At 33.7% G+C, this 18,767-nt stretch overlaps 1 protein-coding gene across 4 annotated transcripts in view; it reads right to left on the bottom strand.

Moving 5' to 3' along the window:
* Positions 1–18,767, bottom strand: part of ARHGAP5 (Rho GTPase activating protein 5) — a 78,614-nt gene that overhangs the window by 9,681 nt on the left and 50,166 nt on the right. For 3 of the 4 annotated variants that reach the window (XM_053889335.1, XM_019428097.2, XM_019428098.2), the window contains exon 4: positions 1,857–1,934. In XM_053889335.1, the coding sequence (XP_053745310.1) occupies positions 1,857–1,934 (78 nt within the window). Of the gene's footprint in view, positions 1–1,856; positions 1,935–3,911; positions 3,940–18,767 lie in introns of all 4 variants that reach the window. The other variant, XR_008417169.1, reaches the window with a different exon arrangement.

Below are 18,767 nucleotides of genomic sequence, written 5' to 3'. Positions count from 1 at the left end.
TACTAAAGGTGTATCACAAGGTTAATCTGCTATTAAAAGAATTATTTTTTCCTTTTATAATTTTGGTATTTATGATATCAAATTTTGATATTTATGACAGAAAATGTAAAAACACAGATCAACAACAAGAAAAAAATTACCCCCATCACCTAGAAACAATCACTATTTACATTTTATTTATTCGGGCATGTTTCCTTTCATCCCTTTTTATTCATTAAAAAAAAAACTAGAAAAATCATAAATACATTTTTATACTGGATTTTGTTTTTAAGGCATTATCTAAGATGATTAAAATTTCACAAGCAAATGTTTAAAACATTTTCTGTGTGTACCAAGTAACATTTAATTGTAACATAATTGAAAATTTGCAAGAATAGTACTAAGAATTCACACATCCTTAACCCATTAATAACCTTTTGCCCTAAATGGTTATAATGACCACAAAATATTCCCCAAGATTTAACAATTTACATAATATTTTATTACTGAACATTTAGATTTTATTTAAAAACATTAAAGATGCTATGATAAACACTATTATATACTAAAGCTTATTTTCTTAGGCTACATTTTCTATAACAAGAGCTATCCGATGAATATTTGATATGGTGTGTGGCACAGAAAACTCTTCATTATCTCATTATTCATCCCAGTTCCTCTTATCACTCCTAGTCTAGATATGAAAAAGTTAGGGTTTAGAAAAATTAATTGCCCTAGGCACAGTAAGTGACAGAACAAGAAAACAAAACCATGAAGTATAATTCAAGAGGCCACAGTATTGACTATAACCTATTCCTTAATTACTCTAAGTGAAATCGCACAAATTTAAAATGAAGTCCTATATATAGAAAATACTTCCAAAGCTTTCATACCACTCAATAACTGACATTTTACCATTTTAACACACATAAATCTACACTATTTTACACAGGAACCTAGTATTCTACTTATAAAGAATGTGGATAGGTCCCCTCCTCTTTTTAAAAAAATTTGAGACGACACTGCTATAAATGCTCTTTCAAGTATATCTTGGTAAGCTTATACAAAGACTTCTGTAACATAAATATTTATAAGTGGAATTTCTGGAGCAAAGTATCTGAATTTTAATAGTTATACATGAACTACCTCTCAAAAGGTATCCACAACCAACAGTGTACAACATACCTGCTTCTCTACACTCTATCAACAATCTTTTCACTCTGATAATAAATCAAAATCAATTCTTTTTATTTTAGTGTTTGTACTACAAATCATAGAGACAGAGCATATTTTCATATACTCTTTGGTCTCTTTCTTCTGATGTGAACTGCTTATTCCATCCAAGATTATTCCACACCTCCCTCAAGTTTATAGTTTGTCTCCCGGTTTTGTTCACGTTTTATCCACTATCTCACACAGAGATAGCAGTCCAGGTTATCATCCTGTTTAGGATTTCTACATTTCATATCAAGTTTAGGCCTTGCTACTCCAAGATTATAAAATATTCACTCATTTTTCTCCATAGTGCTTATAGTTTTTTTACATTTAAAACTTTGATTTGTTTTTTTTAATTCCTAATGGTTAGCTGGCCCTAAAGCATGGAAAAAAAATTAAACTGCACCTTTAATTAAGTATTATTTCTGACTTAGAAAGATGCTGATTTGTCATAAGTCAATCGATTGCTTTTCTAATTCTGGTAACGGATTTATAGCTCTCCTATTCTTGACTGTGGTAAATATTCTATCACACATTTAAAATCCTGCTTCAAGACTCTTTCCTCCCCAAAATCCCACTTCCTTATAAAAATCAGTCTTCCCACCATGAAATTTCAGTAAGGAAAATAATTTAAAAATGATTGTATTTTTTATATACCTCACCTTGATCAAACTGCTTTTGAATATTGTCTTGATCAGTTTTGTTCCCACTAACACGGTAGAGTCCTTCAGTACATAATCCTATAAGAATAAAGAAATATATAAGGTTTTATACATACATACATACATACATACATACATACATACATATATACAACAGAATACACTCAACCTTAAACACATCTTAGTAACTTAGAAAAATATGGTGGTAAAATACTATTAAGAATTAAAAATTTGGGGGCATTTGTTTTGAAATTCTTAATGGACCACTTTTTCTCTTAAATCATTTAGGACATCCAGTTCCATGCAAAATGAAAAAACATGTTTCTTCCTATTTCTTCCACTAAGTATAGCTAAAATTCCCGAGCACAATATATAAAAAGCAAACATCAAGATTCTGAATGGTGGAGAGAAGATAGACTGTTTAATGACACTGGAATTTGCAGAACAAAATGATAGTGAGTTCTCTGGGATTTCTTTTTGCCTCATATATACTGGACTGGACAACAGAGAAGCTTCAACCCAGAAATATCACATAGCACAGGCAAAAAAAGAGAAAGAAAAAATAACAGAAAACCAACCACAAGAAAAGCTTGCTCTCTCAAGTGGAAGGACTGTGAAAGGTGTAGCCTTAGAAAGCAAAAACAAAACATTTTTTTTTATTAGAACTGCCTTCCTCCAGCCGAAGACCATGAAACCCACTCCTCACACACAAGTGGTAACCCAGTAGGGAGATCAGAATTCCACTTCTTCTACCCAGCGGTAAAAATGGCATATACCCCCCCTTCCTCTTCCTGGGGTGTCAATAGGGGTGAATAGAGACCAGAATCTAGAGGTAAGAGGGAAATTACCCTCCCCACCATGGTAGTGTCAGTAGAGGCCCATGGAGACCAAATAGGGCATCAGGGCTTTCATCCCCAACTGCTGGTGCAGTCAGAAGAGGTTCACTAAAATAGAAGATCCAAAGTCTCATAGCATAATATCCAAAATGACCCGGATACAATAATAAAGCTAAAATTATTCATCATACCACAAACCAAGAAAATCTCCAACATGAAGGAGAAAAGATAATTAACAGATACCAATACAAAGGTGCCAGCTGTGGAATTATCTGACAAGGATTTTAAAGCAGCTATCATAAAATATTTCAATGAACAATTATAAACACACTTGAAAAAAATTGAAAGTTTCATAAAAAATCAGAAATATAGTAAGACCTAGAAACTTTAGAACTAAGGAAAAGAAATAGAATGGAGACGACAGAGCAGTGAACGAGTGACCTTGAAAATAAATCAATAGAAATTACAGAGACTGAACAACATAAAGAAATTTATACTGGAAAAGGAGGGGGGAAAAAGAATGAAAAAAGAAAGGCCTCAGGGAATTATGGACAATAACAAAAGACCTAACATTTATGTCACTGGCCAAAAGTCTATACCTATTGTCTGTGCTCAACAGGAAGTTTCTTAAAGCACTTCTAAAAGAGACTCAATTTCGTAAGGCATTATACTCTTCTGATCACAGGAGTTACAAAAAAATAAAAACAAACCAAATCAATGAAAAAGTAGACTATCTCAAACTTATTCCTTGACCAATGTCACAGCTTCCATGGGACAATGTATTTTTAATTCCTTCTAATTTCTTACCTAGTTATTAGAATTATTTTAGTCTTTACAAAGAATACATAACAATATGAAAGAAGAATGAAGTATATCTCATGCTAGGAGGAAAATGTTAATATTCAGAAATTCATGAACATATAAAAGGAAACAAAAATCCAATCTGACAAAGTTTCATGGGCTAATGTTGCTATATTAAAAATTTTTTTAATGTTTATTATTTATTTTTGATAAAGAGACAGAGGGTGAGCAAGGGAGGGGCAGAGAGAGGGAGACAAAGAATCAGAAGCAGGCTCCAAGCTGTTGGCACAGCGGGTGACATGGAGCTCAAACTCCGGAACTGTTAAATCATGACCTGAGCCAAAGTCAGACACTTAAAACCGACTGTGCCACCCCAGGCGCCCCTAATGTTATTTAAATGTTACAAGGTTTTACTGACATAGCCAACATGAATTCACCTGTGATTAGTGAAAGAAACCAGACACAAAAGAATTTATTTATGTGATTCCATTTATATCAAGTTCTAAAAAAGGCAATACTTATCTATAAGTGGGGGCTGGGGGAAGTTAGACGAGTTACCTTGGGTGGTTTGGAAAAGCAATTGGAAAGAGACATAAAGGGTCGTGAAAATGTTCTGTATCTTGCTTGACAGGTATGTGCATTAAACAGGGGAATGAATTTGTCACAAGTGAATCTAAGTGTACCCTTAAGTTTGGTGAACTTCACTCTATGTAATTGGCCCTTAAAAAATTTTGAAAAATTGTGATAAATTATTGAACTCTACTTAGCAGGTTTCAAATCTAGAGTAGTATGTATACTTTTTGCATATTTCAAACTTGAGCAAATGAGTAAATATGTAAAGAATAAAAGGAGCATGGATTCTCACTGTTCAAGAAGGGAATTAATAACAAAAGGGGAACTAGAATTAAATGTACTGTATGGTATTAGATTAAAATTGAAGGTAACAACATAAATTCATGGTTTTTAACAAACTGCTACAGAAATAAGTATAGATACATACATACATACATTTCTTAGCTTTCTTAGCTTTTTTTGCTGAGATGGTCCAGAAGTAGCCCCAATATTGGTTTCTAAATACCATTCTCTACCAAAACAAACCAGAGCAATTTGGAGAAAAGGTGGATTCCAAGGATGAATCAGGGAAAGTATAAGCCATGCCTGGTACATCTTGTGCCAGAAAGTTGAGGAAGTACTTAAAAAATTATAGAGACGTATCTTCAAAGGACATAGAATCCATGAAGGAGTCTAAGCTAGGATGATCTGAGTAACATTAATGCATAATAACTCATTGAATACAAGAACACATGAACTCATACCAATATAAATAAATAAAAAGTTACTAAATTAAAGTTTTAACTTCAATGAAGAAATATGGCAGACACCAACAAATAATCAAAATTATTGGGACAAACTGATACACTGTCTCAACAGGTATGACATACTTAAAAAGATACAACAACCTTGATGGTATTTCTAACAAAAATGCATAATTCAAATCTAATAATGAGGAAACATGATATTCAAATTGAGACGAGTAGTTCATTTATATACTGAAATGTCAACCAATAAACACAGGAGAAATTAGATTTAAAAAAATCAATAAAGTCTAAAACTAGTGGCTAAAAGTCTGAAGATAATCTCAAAAATTCTTTTTAATTAAAGGAGCTGAAAAAGGGTAGCCTGGGTGGCTCAGTCAATTAAGCCTCCGACTTAGGCCCAGGTCATGAACGTACCATTCACGAGTTCAAGCTCCACATTGGACTCTGTGCTGACAGCTCAGAGCCTGGAGCTGCTTCAGATTCTGCGTCTTCCTCTCTGTACCTCCCCCACTCGTGCTCATGTGTTCTCTCTCTCAAAAATAAATAAAAACATCTAAAAAATTAAATAAATAAATGGGTTGAAAAAGACATGATCACTAAATGCAATACACCTAAATTAAATTATATCCTGGACTGCTCCTCTCATGAAGGATTAAATAGCTCCAATGTCATTAACTGAGGTTGACAATTCCTGACAGAGATAAGCATTTAGTATTACTTGTTAAGTGAAAATTTTAAGGTACTTAATCATCTACACTAAAAATCTTGCCTTCCATTTACTAATAAGTAAATGATGTAAAAAAAAAAAAAAAAAAAAAAAATGAAAAAACACCCCCAACTCAATTATCAAGACGTGAATTATCAAAGTTTTACTTGGACTCAAAATCACCCAAGGTATCTATCATGGGTCTCCAAGCAATAAATAAAGGCATTAGAAATATATTCCAATATCCTGAAACTAAATATAAAAATTTAAAAATTGAAAATAACTTTAAACCAAATCCTCTTTTTTTTCTTTTATTAGAAAAGTAACCCTTGTGCTGTACAAACTTATTGGTATCTGAAGTTCTAAAATGGTCCAAGCTCTATCTGAGCTGCTAATGAAGAAAATGAAATAAGAGTTTCAAAGCCTGTTTCTGTACCTTCAGGATGAAATAATACTAAGTCACAAAATAGATTACAGTGTGTAAGAGAAAAAGTAAAATGTCTAAATAACACATAAATTAGACAAATGCATCCATGTGGAAATGGCATCAGTAACGAGATGGAAATGGGAATTTCAGGGCTTGTTTCCCTCAAAAAAGCAACTAATGAGCTGTCAAAAAGTGTATCAATTTTTGCAGAAGGATGAAATCTAGTAAAAAAAAAAAAAAAAAAAAAAAAAAAGAAAATCACAACCATTAGAAGGCTTGGTGAAGAAAGCAGCTTTTAATTATCCACCCACCATACCCTTATACTTCAGATTAGCAACAACCATGATGATGGCAGCCTGCACTCTGGGCAAAGGTTACAAGTGCCAGAGGAAGCAATAGAGATCTTATTCTTAAGGAACTATGGTGACGGGTTTTGACCAGTCTCCTAGATGGAACAACACAAGGGCTTTTTACATGTTTCACTCAACTTGAAGTGTTCCCAGGGCTGAGGTGGCTTCACTGGCATGTAAAGGCAGAAGTACTGGCTGCAGCAATGTGGAGACAGGAACAAGAGGATCAGCAATGGGAGGGAAAGCCTATCATGGAAGATGTTGGCGAAAGGAGACAGTGGGGGATTACGGAGTTTAAAAGCGTCTACATATATGGGGGGAATCAAGAAGCCCACATGCATGCTGAAAGCCGGATACATCCTCAGAAAATGCCTGAAAAGATCAGAAACTTTCACCTCTGGCTAACCACAAGCTCTGCTCAAGCTGGAAGTGAAGGCTCAAGCAGAGTAATAAATGGCCTGGGTAAGTGTTAAAAGAGTAAGCGAACACAATGTGCAAAGACTTGGAAAGAATTTTTTTCCCAATGACTTCAGGCATTTAAACAAACTGTCAAAACACTAGCTAACCACTAAGCTAATGGAATACAGACTTCAGTGGCCACAAATGACAAAGAATACAGACTTTAAAATAGTAGTTTAGGAAAGTCTCCAAACAAGCAAACATAGCCAATAAACAGCAACAAAAACCCCGGTAAGGTAGGGGAATCTGATATCCAGAGATAACACAAAATTCAAAACCCCTTATTGTCAACAACATATTAAAAGGCATAGAAAGAAACAAAACTGGTATGCTCAGAAACAATATGGTATGCTCAAGGAACAAAAAGAAATGAACAGAAACTGCCTGTGAGGAAACCCAGTCTTTGTACTACACACAAAGACTTTAAATCAACTCTTTAAAAAAAATGCATGAACAAAGAAGTGAAAGGAACCAGAGGGATGACAATAAAGTGAGTATCAATAAATACAAAGAAATTAGAGTAAGAACTAAAGAGATTCTGGAACTGGAAAGTAGAGTAACAAAAATGAAAACTTCACTGGCAAGGTTTAAGAGCAGATTTTAGCAAGCAGAAGAAATAACCAGTGAACTTAAAGACTGGTTAACTGAAATTATCGAGTCTGGGAGCAAAAAGAGAAAAGAATGAAGAAAAATGAACAGAGCCTAAGACATTTCTGGACACCATCAAATTTACCAACACATGTGCAAGGGCTTTCCTAAAAGGAAAGGAAAATATTTAAAGCAATAATGGCTAAAACTAAATATGGAAAAAAAAAAAAAAAAACCAACAACCCACAAATGTATACATCCAAGAATGTCAACAAATTGCAAGCAGGATGAACTCAAAAAGAGGTACACTAAAAAAACAAGAGAAACTTAACCATATCCTAGGAATCCACATTAAGATTAACGCTTATTTCTCTTCAGAAACCAGAGGCCAGAAGGCAATAAGATGATATAAAGTCCTGAAAGTAACTATCAACCAAGAATTCCGGCAAAACAAAAATGAAGAAAAAAATTAAGACATTTTTAGGTAAACAGAAGTTGACAAAGTTTATCAAGAAATGCTAGAGTCCTCCAAGCTGAAATAATCCATCAGACACTAACCTGAAGTCACACCAAAAAAAAATAACTAAAATAAAAGTAGTTACAGATAATTTTTTTATAAACCAGTAGTATTGCAATTTTGATTTGTAGCATCTTTTTCTCTAGGATTAAAAAAAAATGCATGAAACAAGAATTATATAAATCTATGTTAATGGGCAGACATGTATCTTAAAATACAATAGGAACAAAATAAAAATAAATTTTATGAAAATTTACAACTTCATCAGAAACACTTACCAAATTCACAACTTGCATCAAAAACATTATGAAGAAAGACAACCTATAAAGTGGGATAACATATTTGCAAATCATTTGCATGATAAGGGCCTAATACCCAGAATATACAGAGAACTCTCATAACCAAACAACAGAAAGACAACCCAATGTAAAAATTGGCAAAAGATACATCTTCAAAGATATACAAATGGCCAACAAGCACATGAAAAGATTCTCAACATTATTAGCCATTAGGGATATGTAAACCAAAATCACAAAGAGGTGTAACTTCATACACAGGAATGAAGGAATTACAGCTATACTAAAAAAGAAAAAAGGAAAACAAGAGTTGGTAAGGATGTGGAGAAATGGAAACTCTCATACACTGGTGGCAGAAATATAAAATGGTACGGCCTATTCCTCAAAAAGTTAGACATACTCCTAGGCATATACTTTAAAAGAACTCAAAACAGGTATTCAAAGAAATACTTGTACACACATCTTCATAAAAATACTATTCACAAGAGACACAAAACAGAAGTAACCCAAAGAGCCATGAATGGATGAACAAAACGTGGAATATGAGGAATAACTGCATACTTAATGGGTACAGGATTTCCTTTAGAGTGATGAAATATTTTAGAACTAATTAGAGGTGAATGGTTACACAACACTGTGGATGTACTAAATGCTACTGAATTGTACTCTTCTCAAATGGTTAAGTTACAGGTTATATGATTTTTACCTAAAAAAAACCCAAAAAAAAACCAACCCACCCTAAAAAGCTCCTGTGGGGAAAAAAATGAAGAATTGGTAGGATATAAGCTTATTCAAGCTAGATGCTACACAATAAAAAATGTATTCTTATTGCTTGATAGAAATGTAAAAACCACAGAGGGAGGTAGATGGGTCAAAAGTAGTATTAAGGCAAACTCATATTTCAAGAAAACTGCACAATGCAATATACATTTAGACAAAACAACACATATTCTACATTAATCAGTTATTTTATTTATTTATTTTTGAAGACGAGAGAGACAGAGTGTGAGTGGGGGAGGGGCCGAGAGAGAGGGAGACAGAACCTGAAGCAGGCTCCAGGCTCTGAGCTGTCAGCACAGAGCCCAATGCAGGGCTCGAACTCACAAACTGTGAGATAGTGACCTGAGCTGAAGTTGGACGCTTAACCGACTGAGCCACCCAGGTGCCCCTGGTTATTTTAAAAAATTAAATAATTTGATTATCTGGTAATGCTAAACCAACAAACTAGTCAATATAATATGCTATGTTGTACTCATAACATTCTCTCTTCTGAGAATTTCGAATTGGAGACTCAAAGATATCTGGTTAGGTTTAAGATGTAATTAAAATTAAAACAAAAAATATAGGATGTGTAAATAGACAAGGTAAGTCTAAGAGAGAGAAAAGGACACAGAAAAACAGATGATACTATTACCTGAATTCGAGTCCACTGGGGTGGACTCTTGGCTTCCACAGATGAGTATGCTTTCAATTAAGCGTATTTTTTGCATTTAGTTTCTTGCAACCAAAATAATTTAAGATTTTAAAAGCAATTCTTAGGCTATGGAATTCAGTTGTTTTGATTTCTCCTAAGGGCTCAATATTTTTAAGTAGAAGAGACATGTGGGGGTAGGGATTGGAAGCAATAACAGTATACATGTGATTTTTTAAAAAAGATCTTTATATGGTAGTGACACTAGAGAACAGATGTAAGAAAAATACTAAGGGCAATGCTTAGCAATTAATGGCATATGAGTGGGCACAAAGGGTGAAAGAGGACTCAGATTAGTGAAATGCCTTCGCCCATAAAACTGGGAAAAACAAACTGGCACTATCAGAAAAAAGGAAATTAAGAGAAGGAAGTGGCTTGGGGGAAAAATAACTAAATTTTAATAAAACCCAAGATATTACATCCAAATAGAAATGTTTAGTAGGCAGTCAGGAATACAGGAAAACACTGGGATGTGAGAAAAAGATCTGGGAGTTATTTTCTTAGACATGATGTCCCAAGCCTAAAACAAAATGTCTAACAGAGTATGCATAAATGAGATGAACACTAAATGGGACAGCTATATCTTCCTCAAATTAATGGTGTACTTCATAAATGCAGAAAAAAATATGAACATGTGGACACCTACTATGATATGTTTTGATTTGAAACAGAATTTAATATCCCTTAATACAATGCCTACTATGTGCTATGTATTAGAATATGCATGTAACAGAAAAAATAAAATAAGACACAGTATATAATTCAACATGTCAGTTGAGTCTTAAAACAAATGCTGAGGTAATATGTCCATTAATCTCAAGCTGATTTTTTACATGCTAAAAAACTTATAAATCCAAAGTATTTTAAGAAAATAAAACTGCAGACCAGTATCTCTCATGAAAATAGATGCAAAAATCCTCAACAAAGTATTAGCAAACTTAATCAAAAAATGTGTAAGAATTATACACTATGACCAAGTGGGATTTATCCCACATATGCAAGGCAGGTTCAATATTAAAAAAATCAATGAATCAATCCATTAAATCATTAGACTAAAAAAGAAAAATCACACAATCATACCAATATGCAGAAAAAGCATTTGATAAAAATCTAACATTCATTTATGATAAAAACTCTCAGTAAACCAAGAATAGACAACTTCCTTAATATGATAAAGACTGTAAAAAACCTACAGCTGAAATCATACTTAACAGTAAGAAACTAGAAACTTTGCCATTAAGATCAGGTACATGGCAAGGATGTCTACTCTCACCATGCCCTTCAACATTATCCTAGAAATACTTGCCAAAGCAATAAAACAAGAAAAGGAAATCAAAAGCATAAAGATTGGGAAGAAATGACATGATCATCTATGTAGTAGAAAACCAACAGGCAAAAAATCTGGAATTAATAGTGATTACAGCAAGATTGCAGGATACAAGTTTAAATAAAAGTCAATTGTTCTCTTTATATATCAATGAACAAATGGAATTTGAAATTAAAAACATTATACCATTTACATTAGCACTCCCCAAAATTATATAATAAATCAACAAACATGAGTAAGATTTATATAAGGAAAACCACAAAACTCTGATGAATTAAACTCCAAGAACTAGGTTAAGTGGACAGATATCCTACGTTCATAGATAGGAAGCCACAATACTGTCAACATGTCAGTTCTTCTCAACTTGACCTACAGATTCAATGCAATCCCAAATTCCCAGCAAATTATTTTATAAATACCAACAAACTGATTCTAAATTTTATATAAAGATTAAGTCAAAACTTAAAGCAAACACAATATTCAAGAGAAGAACAGAGTTGGAGGACTCACACTACCTGATTTTAAGACTTACTATAAAGCTACTTTAGTAAACAAGACAATGTATTATTGAGGAAAGCACATGCAAAAAGATCAAGGGAACAGAATAGAGAGCCTAGAAACAGAAATCTATTAAAAGTCAACTGATCTTCAACCAAGGAGCAAAGGCAATAAATACAACACAGCAAAGATAGTCTCTTCAACTAATGGTGCTACAAAAGTTACACATCTACATTAAAAAAACAAAAACCAAGCATCTAGACATAGACCTTACAACCTTGACAAAAATGAACTCAAAATGGATTACAAATGTAAAAAATTAAATGACTTAAATGTAAAACACAGAACTATAAAATGCCTAGAGGATAGCAGCAGAAAACCTAGATGACCTTGGTTATGGTGATGCTTTTAAAATACAACCCCTGAGGAAAATACTGATAAACTAGACTTTAATTTCTGTGCTGTGAAAGACAGTATATCTTGAGAATTAGAAGACAAGCCACAAAGTGGGAAAAAATATTTACAAAACATACATCTGATAAAGGAGTATTATCCTAAATATACAGAGAACTCTCCAAACTCAGTAATAAGAAAACTCCATTACAAAACAAACCAAAGACCTTAAGAGACACCATGAAGAAAGATATGATGATGGCAAACAATGTATGAAGATAAGTTCCACAGAGTACATTACTAGAAAACTGCAAATTAAAATGAGATACCATTACATACCTATTAGAATAACACCACTGACAACCCCAATTGCTGGCAAGGATACAGAACAACAGGAAGTCTTATTCATTGTTGGTCAGAATGCAAAATTGCAGGCACTTTGGAAGAGTTTGGCATTTCTTACAAAACATGTATCATACCATCCAACAATCACACTCCTTGTTATCTAACCCAAAGGAGTTAAAAACTTAGATCTACATGAAAATTTGCAGACAATGTTCACAGCAATTTTATTCATAACTGCTGGAAGTTGGAAGCAACTCAGATGTCCTTCAGTAGGTGTATGATAAACAAACTAGCACATTATTAAGTACCAAAAGAAATGTTATCAAGCCATGAAAAGACATGGAAGAATCTTAAAATGCATATTATTAAGTCAAAGAGGCCAATATGGAAAGCCTACTTACTGTATGATTCCAACTATATGATAGTGTAGAAAGGCAAAATGATGGAAGGCAATAAAAAGATCAGTTGTTGCGTACGGTAGAGTTAGGGATAGTGGGAGAGAGATGAAGAGCACAGAGAATTTTTTTCCAAACCCATAGGATATACAAAACCAAGAGTGAACTCTAATGTACACCATGAACTTTAGGTGATTTTGATGTGTTAATGTAGATTTATCCTTGGTAAAAAAAATGTGCTCTTCTGGTGAGTAAAGGTGGTAATGTGCGGTGGGGGTGGGGTTCACATGTGGGAGCAGGAAATATATGGGAAATTTCTGTTGTAAACCTCAAATTCCTCTTCAAAAAAAAAATCTGTGCATCAAGCTTATAAAGAAGAAGTAACATCAATGGAGTAAGAATCTTCTAGCAATGGTAAGTAACATTTTAGGCACAGGCTACTACAGGAATAATAAGGCTAAAGGCAGTATTTATTATTATTTTATTATTTACTATTTAATTATTATAATTTCAATCTACTGAATTAAAACGTCACTATATTTCCTAGCCACTAAATCTTTAATATAGGAGAAAAAAACAACAATAGTTTCTTAATCTTTCATTTTGTTACTTTCTTTACTATAATGATTAAATGTAGGAGTGCCTGGCTGGCTGAGTCGGTAGAGCATGCAACTCTAGATCTCAGGGCCGTGAGTTTGAACCCCATGTTGGGTGTAGAGATTACTTAAATCAAAAAAAATTTTAGTTCAGGCATCATTTTCATTCCATGTTCAACATAACTGACTAGAGGCCTTAATGTCAAAGGAAACAAGCTTTGAAGAGCGAAATGACTTTCTCAAGGCCACACATTAGACAAGTTACAGTAATTAGTTTGTCACATTCAATATATTATCTCCCCATTTATTTTATGTTACATACTTTCTACCATTAGGGGTTGCACATAGAAAAATTGGGTCTTAACATTTTTTTCTGAAAAAACAACAACAGCAGCCCAGAAATACAAGCATATAAACATGTATATATAAAAGAATAACTGCCAATAGTGAATGTTTGTGGAGACTTAATTCAGAAATATAGGATAACTGAACAAACTATGATTATCAAGATGTTAGAATATGACAGGTCATAAAAAGTTAATTCCAGAGACAACTATCTTATTGCATGGAATGATGTTGCTTGTGTACTAAAAACATTACAGGGGTGCTTGGGGTGGCTCAGTTGGTTAAGGATCTGACTTCGGCTCAGGTCATGATCTCACGGTTTATGAGTTCCAGCCCCATGCTGGGCTCTGTGCTGACAGTTCAGAGCCTGGAGCCTGCTTCAGATTCTGTGTCTCCCTCTCCCCCTTTGCCCCTCCCCCACTCGTGCACTGTCTCTCTCTTTCTCTCAAAAATAAACATTAAAAAAATATTACAAAACCTTGTTTAATTATCCCCTTTTGAAAAAGCTACAGTATATTTAAAAGTGTATTATATATTGTAAAAATATGTACAAAAATAAAACTTATCTCATGATCATAAAATTACAAGTGTTTTTTTCAGGTTTTTTTGGACTTATTTGTACTTTTTTTCTGGCTATAATGAAAAGAGATAATTCCTTTCCTTAACAATAAAAAAACCACTCTGATTATCAAAAGTCACTTGTAAGCAGTAATTTTAAGTGGAGCTAGAATCCAATTGTGTGACCTCATATGCATTAATTAATTTCTCTGAGCCTGTTTCCACCTCTGTAAAACCTGTTTCCACCTCTAGATACAGTAACTATACACACAATTCATAGAGGTATGAAAATTAAATGAACAAGTTATTTTATAGAATACTAAAAATTTACTATACATATAAAGCATTTGAAATAGCTTTCACCTAAGAATAGTCTCCACAGAAAAACCAGAGAACATCTTGCACACTGTGTATCATCTTGATGTTATTATTACAATGCAAAACTCGTGTTTTCAGGATATTATAACTTAGTGGGGGGGTTCAGCATAATGCAAATTATTCAGGTGATACATATTTATATTAAGAAATCTCACTGTAGCACAAATGCCTCCATTTTCTCATCTTTTGCACTTATCATGCATTCTTTGTAGGGAAAAACAACAAACACTAATTGTAGCTTAGAAAATAAAGACTAAAATATTTTTCATGTGTAACTAATGTCACAAGGACAAATACTCAGTTAATATGAAAAAACTGTTTAAACATTAAGTAAGGACTTAATTATATGTACCACAGCCATGGGTTTTACGAGCTCAGGGTCCTTACTCACATCAAGATTATTATCTAATGGCTACGGTATAAAAACCAACAACAACAAAGCATTACTCTAAGGCCCAATGACTAGCTACTTCAAGAAGACAAAGTTCCAGCTAACAGATAAAAATATATTCCAGAGCCATAAACCATAAAAAGTAGTATTAATATACCAGAAAATCTCAAGGATAAATGCCAATATTGAATGTTTGGAGACTCAAGGAGTTTCTGCTAGATACAACATACTAAAACTAAAGAAACTCTTTAAGGGACTACTAACTTATAATTCCTCCTCGCTAGATCAAAAATAAACAGGTCACACTTGAATCATTAAATTCAGATGTCAATGATACCAACTTTTAGCATTTCTTCAACACTATTGAGGTTAATAAAAGCCTAGACTTCCATTTTTAAAAAGTTTATTTATTTTTGAGAACATGAATGCACAAATGGGGGAGGGGAAAGAATCCCAAGCAGGCTCTTTGCTGTCAGTGTGGAGCCCAACGCAGGGCTCCGTCTTGATTTCACCAACAGAATGAGCCACCCAGGTGCCCTGAAAGCCTAGAATTTCAAAAGCAACATAAAAAGTCCTTTAGGAACCGACATCATGGGTCTCCTAGAATGATGTGTTAGGAAGGATACATCAGCCCTATGTAGCCAAAAAATGTTTTAAATTAAATCTGAACAGGCATTAAAATTTAGGAACAATCTATAAAAATAGGCTTAACATCTTCAAAAAAGGTGTCATGAAAACACACACACAAGTCTAGGGAACTTCCTGACTTGATCTGAACTGAAAGAACAAAAAGCTCTTAGGAGGTAATATCCTATTATACACACACACACACACACACACACACACATATATATATACACATATATATACATATATATGTATATATAAATGTATATATATGTATATATATAATATATGCACACACACACACGACCAAATATAATGGGATATATATATGTATATATAATATATGGGACAACAGAGGAAATTTTATCAATGTTAAATTTCCTGAAGGTGACACTTGTGGTTATGTGGGGAAAATGTCCTAGCTCTTGGGAGATACGCACTAAAAGATTCATTAAGAGTGAAGTGTGATAATCTCTCATAACTTACTGAAATGATTTGACGAAAAAAAAAAAGAAAGAAAGAAATGTGACAAAAATAAGTGTGAAAGGTATATGAATGTTTAGCCATACTATCCTTGTAACATTTGTGAAGATCTAAATATGTTCCAAAGTATGAGGAAAAAAATGAAGACAAAATAGTTATTGAAGAAGAAATAATCCTTTAGGAGAACAAACTAAGGAATTGTAGGATTTCTTCAGATGTGCATTTATATACTTAAAGTGAAACACATGGTTTATGTTTATCCATAGCCATAACCCACTTGCTGGTCCAAGACAGAGTAAGCAGGGGGTTAGTTTAACCAAAGTTGAGGTTTTGACAAGTGAGTAACATGGTGGGGGCTGAGGAAGTATGCAAGCAAATGAACTTAAAAATGGACTCAGAAATGCAGGCAAGTCAAAAGAGGAGAGAAGACACAGGGTAACAATGTTTGTGAAAAAATGTTCAAGTGATGAAAAAATGGGAGTTCTTCCAAACAGCAAGTAGGAATGCTGAAGTTTAAATAAAAAGGCTTTTAGTTAATACAGTTATATTCACCTCAGCAATAAAACAAAGACTCATACACTTCAATTATTTCACACATCACTGATGTGTGCAATAAAACACAATTTTCAGACCAATATTTAGAGAATCTCATTGGCTAACCAAAAGCACAACTAAGGCTAAGTCTGCCATGTTTTCCTGACTCACAGCAGATTTCTAAGCATTTCCTCCTCCCCCCCCCTTTTTTTCTTTTTCATCTCCTCCTTTAAAATGGTATTTTAATGAAAATTTTCTCTGGTTTTGAAAGTGTGCTACCTTCAGAAACTGTTGAGGCATTCCTATTAGAGACTTTGTGGATTTTTCCTACATTTTATAGTTTTTGAATTTCCTGCTTTATCAGTGCACCTCCTCCTGCTGATAACCTTATTTTGCCTTTCCCATTTGCCAAGGATGTGGACAAATTTGAACTCTTGTGCATTGCTTGTGGAAATGTAAAATGGTGAATCCACTGTAGAAAATAATTTGACAGCTAATGCAGAAAGATAAAGAATTACCACAGGACTCAACATTCCACTCCTTGGTATGTACCCAACATAAGTGAAACCAGGCACTCAAACAAATGTTTGTATATGGATATTTACAGCAGCGGTATTTACAAATGCTAACTGGTGGAACAAACTAAATGTCGACCAACTTATCAATGGATAAACAAAATGTGGTATATCCATACAATGAGAAATGCTACAACATAAATGAACACTATGCAAAGTAACAGAAGACAGACAAAAAGTCACATATTGGATCCCATTTGTATGAAATATTCAGAGTAAGTCAATCCAAAGAGACAGAAAACAGGTAGGTGGGATGCCAGCCTGGGCCCAATTAAGAATAGGGAAAGGAGTAACTACTTAATGGGTATAGTTTCCTTTAGGGTGATAAAAATCTTTGAAACTAGATAAGGAGGTGGTTGCACAACACTGTACATGCACTACATGTCACTGAACTGTATATTTTTACATGGTTAATTTTGTGTCATATGAATTTTACCTCAACAAAAATGTTTTAAAAAGTATCATTCTAAGTCGCCTGACTTTATATTCAATGTTAATAACGATGCTTCTTTATTAAAATTTTTCTTCTCTCTGGGGTTTTAGAGCTCCATTCTTTTGTACAGCTTATTTGTGCTGAACTTTTCTTCTTACTCTGTATGTTCACCCTGAATTTCATAGCTTACACATAACTTACATTAATATCTATACAATGACAATTGCCAAAATCTTAAGATTAAACCATTTCCAAAGATCCATAGCCACACAGCCAATGGAGTCTTGGGGCTTTTAAATGGATTATCCACAGGCACCTGAAGATTTAACATGTACATAATATGAATCCATTATCAAAATATCATTTCTACTCTTCATCCTACAATTTCTGTTTTCATTAATGATACACCTACAGTTGCCCTACCTGCAATATGAGGGGCACTTCTGAGTTATCTTTCAACCTCATTATCTATCAGGTTATCATACTAATCCCTGAGAGAAGTCTATCATTCCCTTTCTTTTTAATCTCTCTCCTCCACATACTTTTGTCTACTTTCAACTTACACTCATACTTCAAGGGTCATTCTCAACTAGACCTTAACACAACTTATACAGTACTATCAAAAAACTGTTATAGAAACATCTGATTCCACCATGAAGGTCTTAACTACTATGCAAACTGCTCTACTTCAGCAAAGAACTAAACTGGAAAAATTACATAAAACAAGTTTTCATACACTGAGACACAGGCAGTTCAAAACAGTGATCTGTGGGGGGAAAAAACAGCTAATAAGTTAAACTGTCTGAATAATCCAACTTAGTGCCTGCAAAAAGCTTTTAGATAACATACAGAAAGGTAGAATCACAACAGAGCACAATGGTCTACCAGAGTTGAGAAGACAGGAGACAGGAGTTCAAGAAGGATGAGAAGGCCAAAATTTAAGGGGTAGAGTACCAAAAAAGAAGCTGAGATACACAGAGAAAGACCCTCAGATACGTGCAGAAAATCTTTGGTTGAATACTCCAAATGTAGGAAAGGAAATTTCCTGGGGATGGGGCAGAGAATAGTTCAAGTTCCATTCTCAGAAGACCTTTAATATACAGGATATAGGGTCAAGTTCTCACCTTATTGTAGATCTAAATAAACAATAGAATAAAAGCTGTTCTGGATTCACCAAAACAAACTTACATATATGAGCCTAGAAATTGTCAAACTGATTCACAAATACTTAACACATGACAAAACAATTTAAACACTCTTTAA

The sequence above is a fragment of the Panthera pardus genome, unplaced genomic scaffold, assembly GCF_024362965.1.
Source record: "Panthera pardus isolate Hobbes unplaced genomic scaffold, ASM2436296v1 HiC_scaffold_24, whole genome shotgun sequence".
Lineage (NCBI taxonomy): Eukaryota > Metazoa > Chordata > Mammalia > Carnivora > Felidae > Panthera > Panthera pardus.
This window is presented reverse-complemented; position numbering and strand designations above follow the sequence as displayed.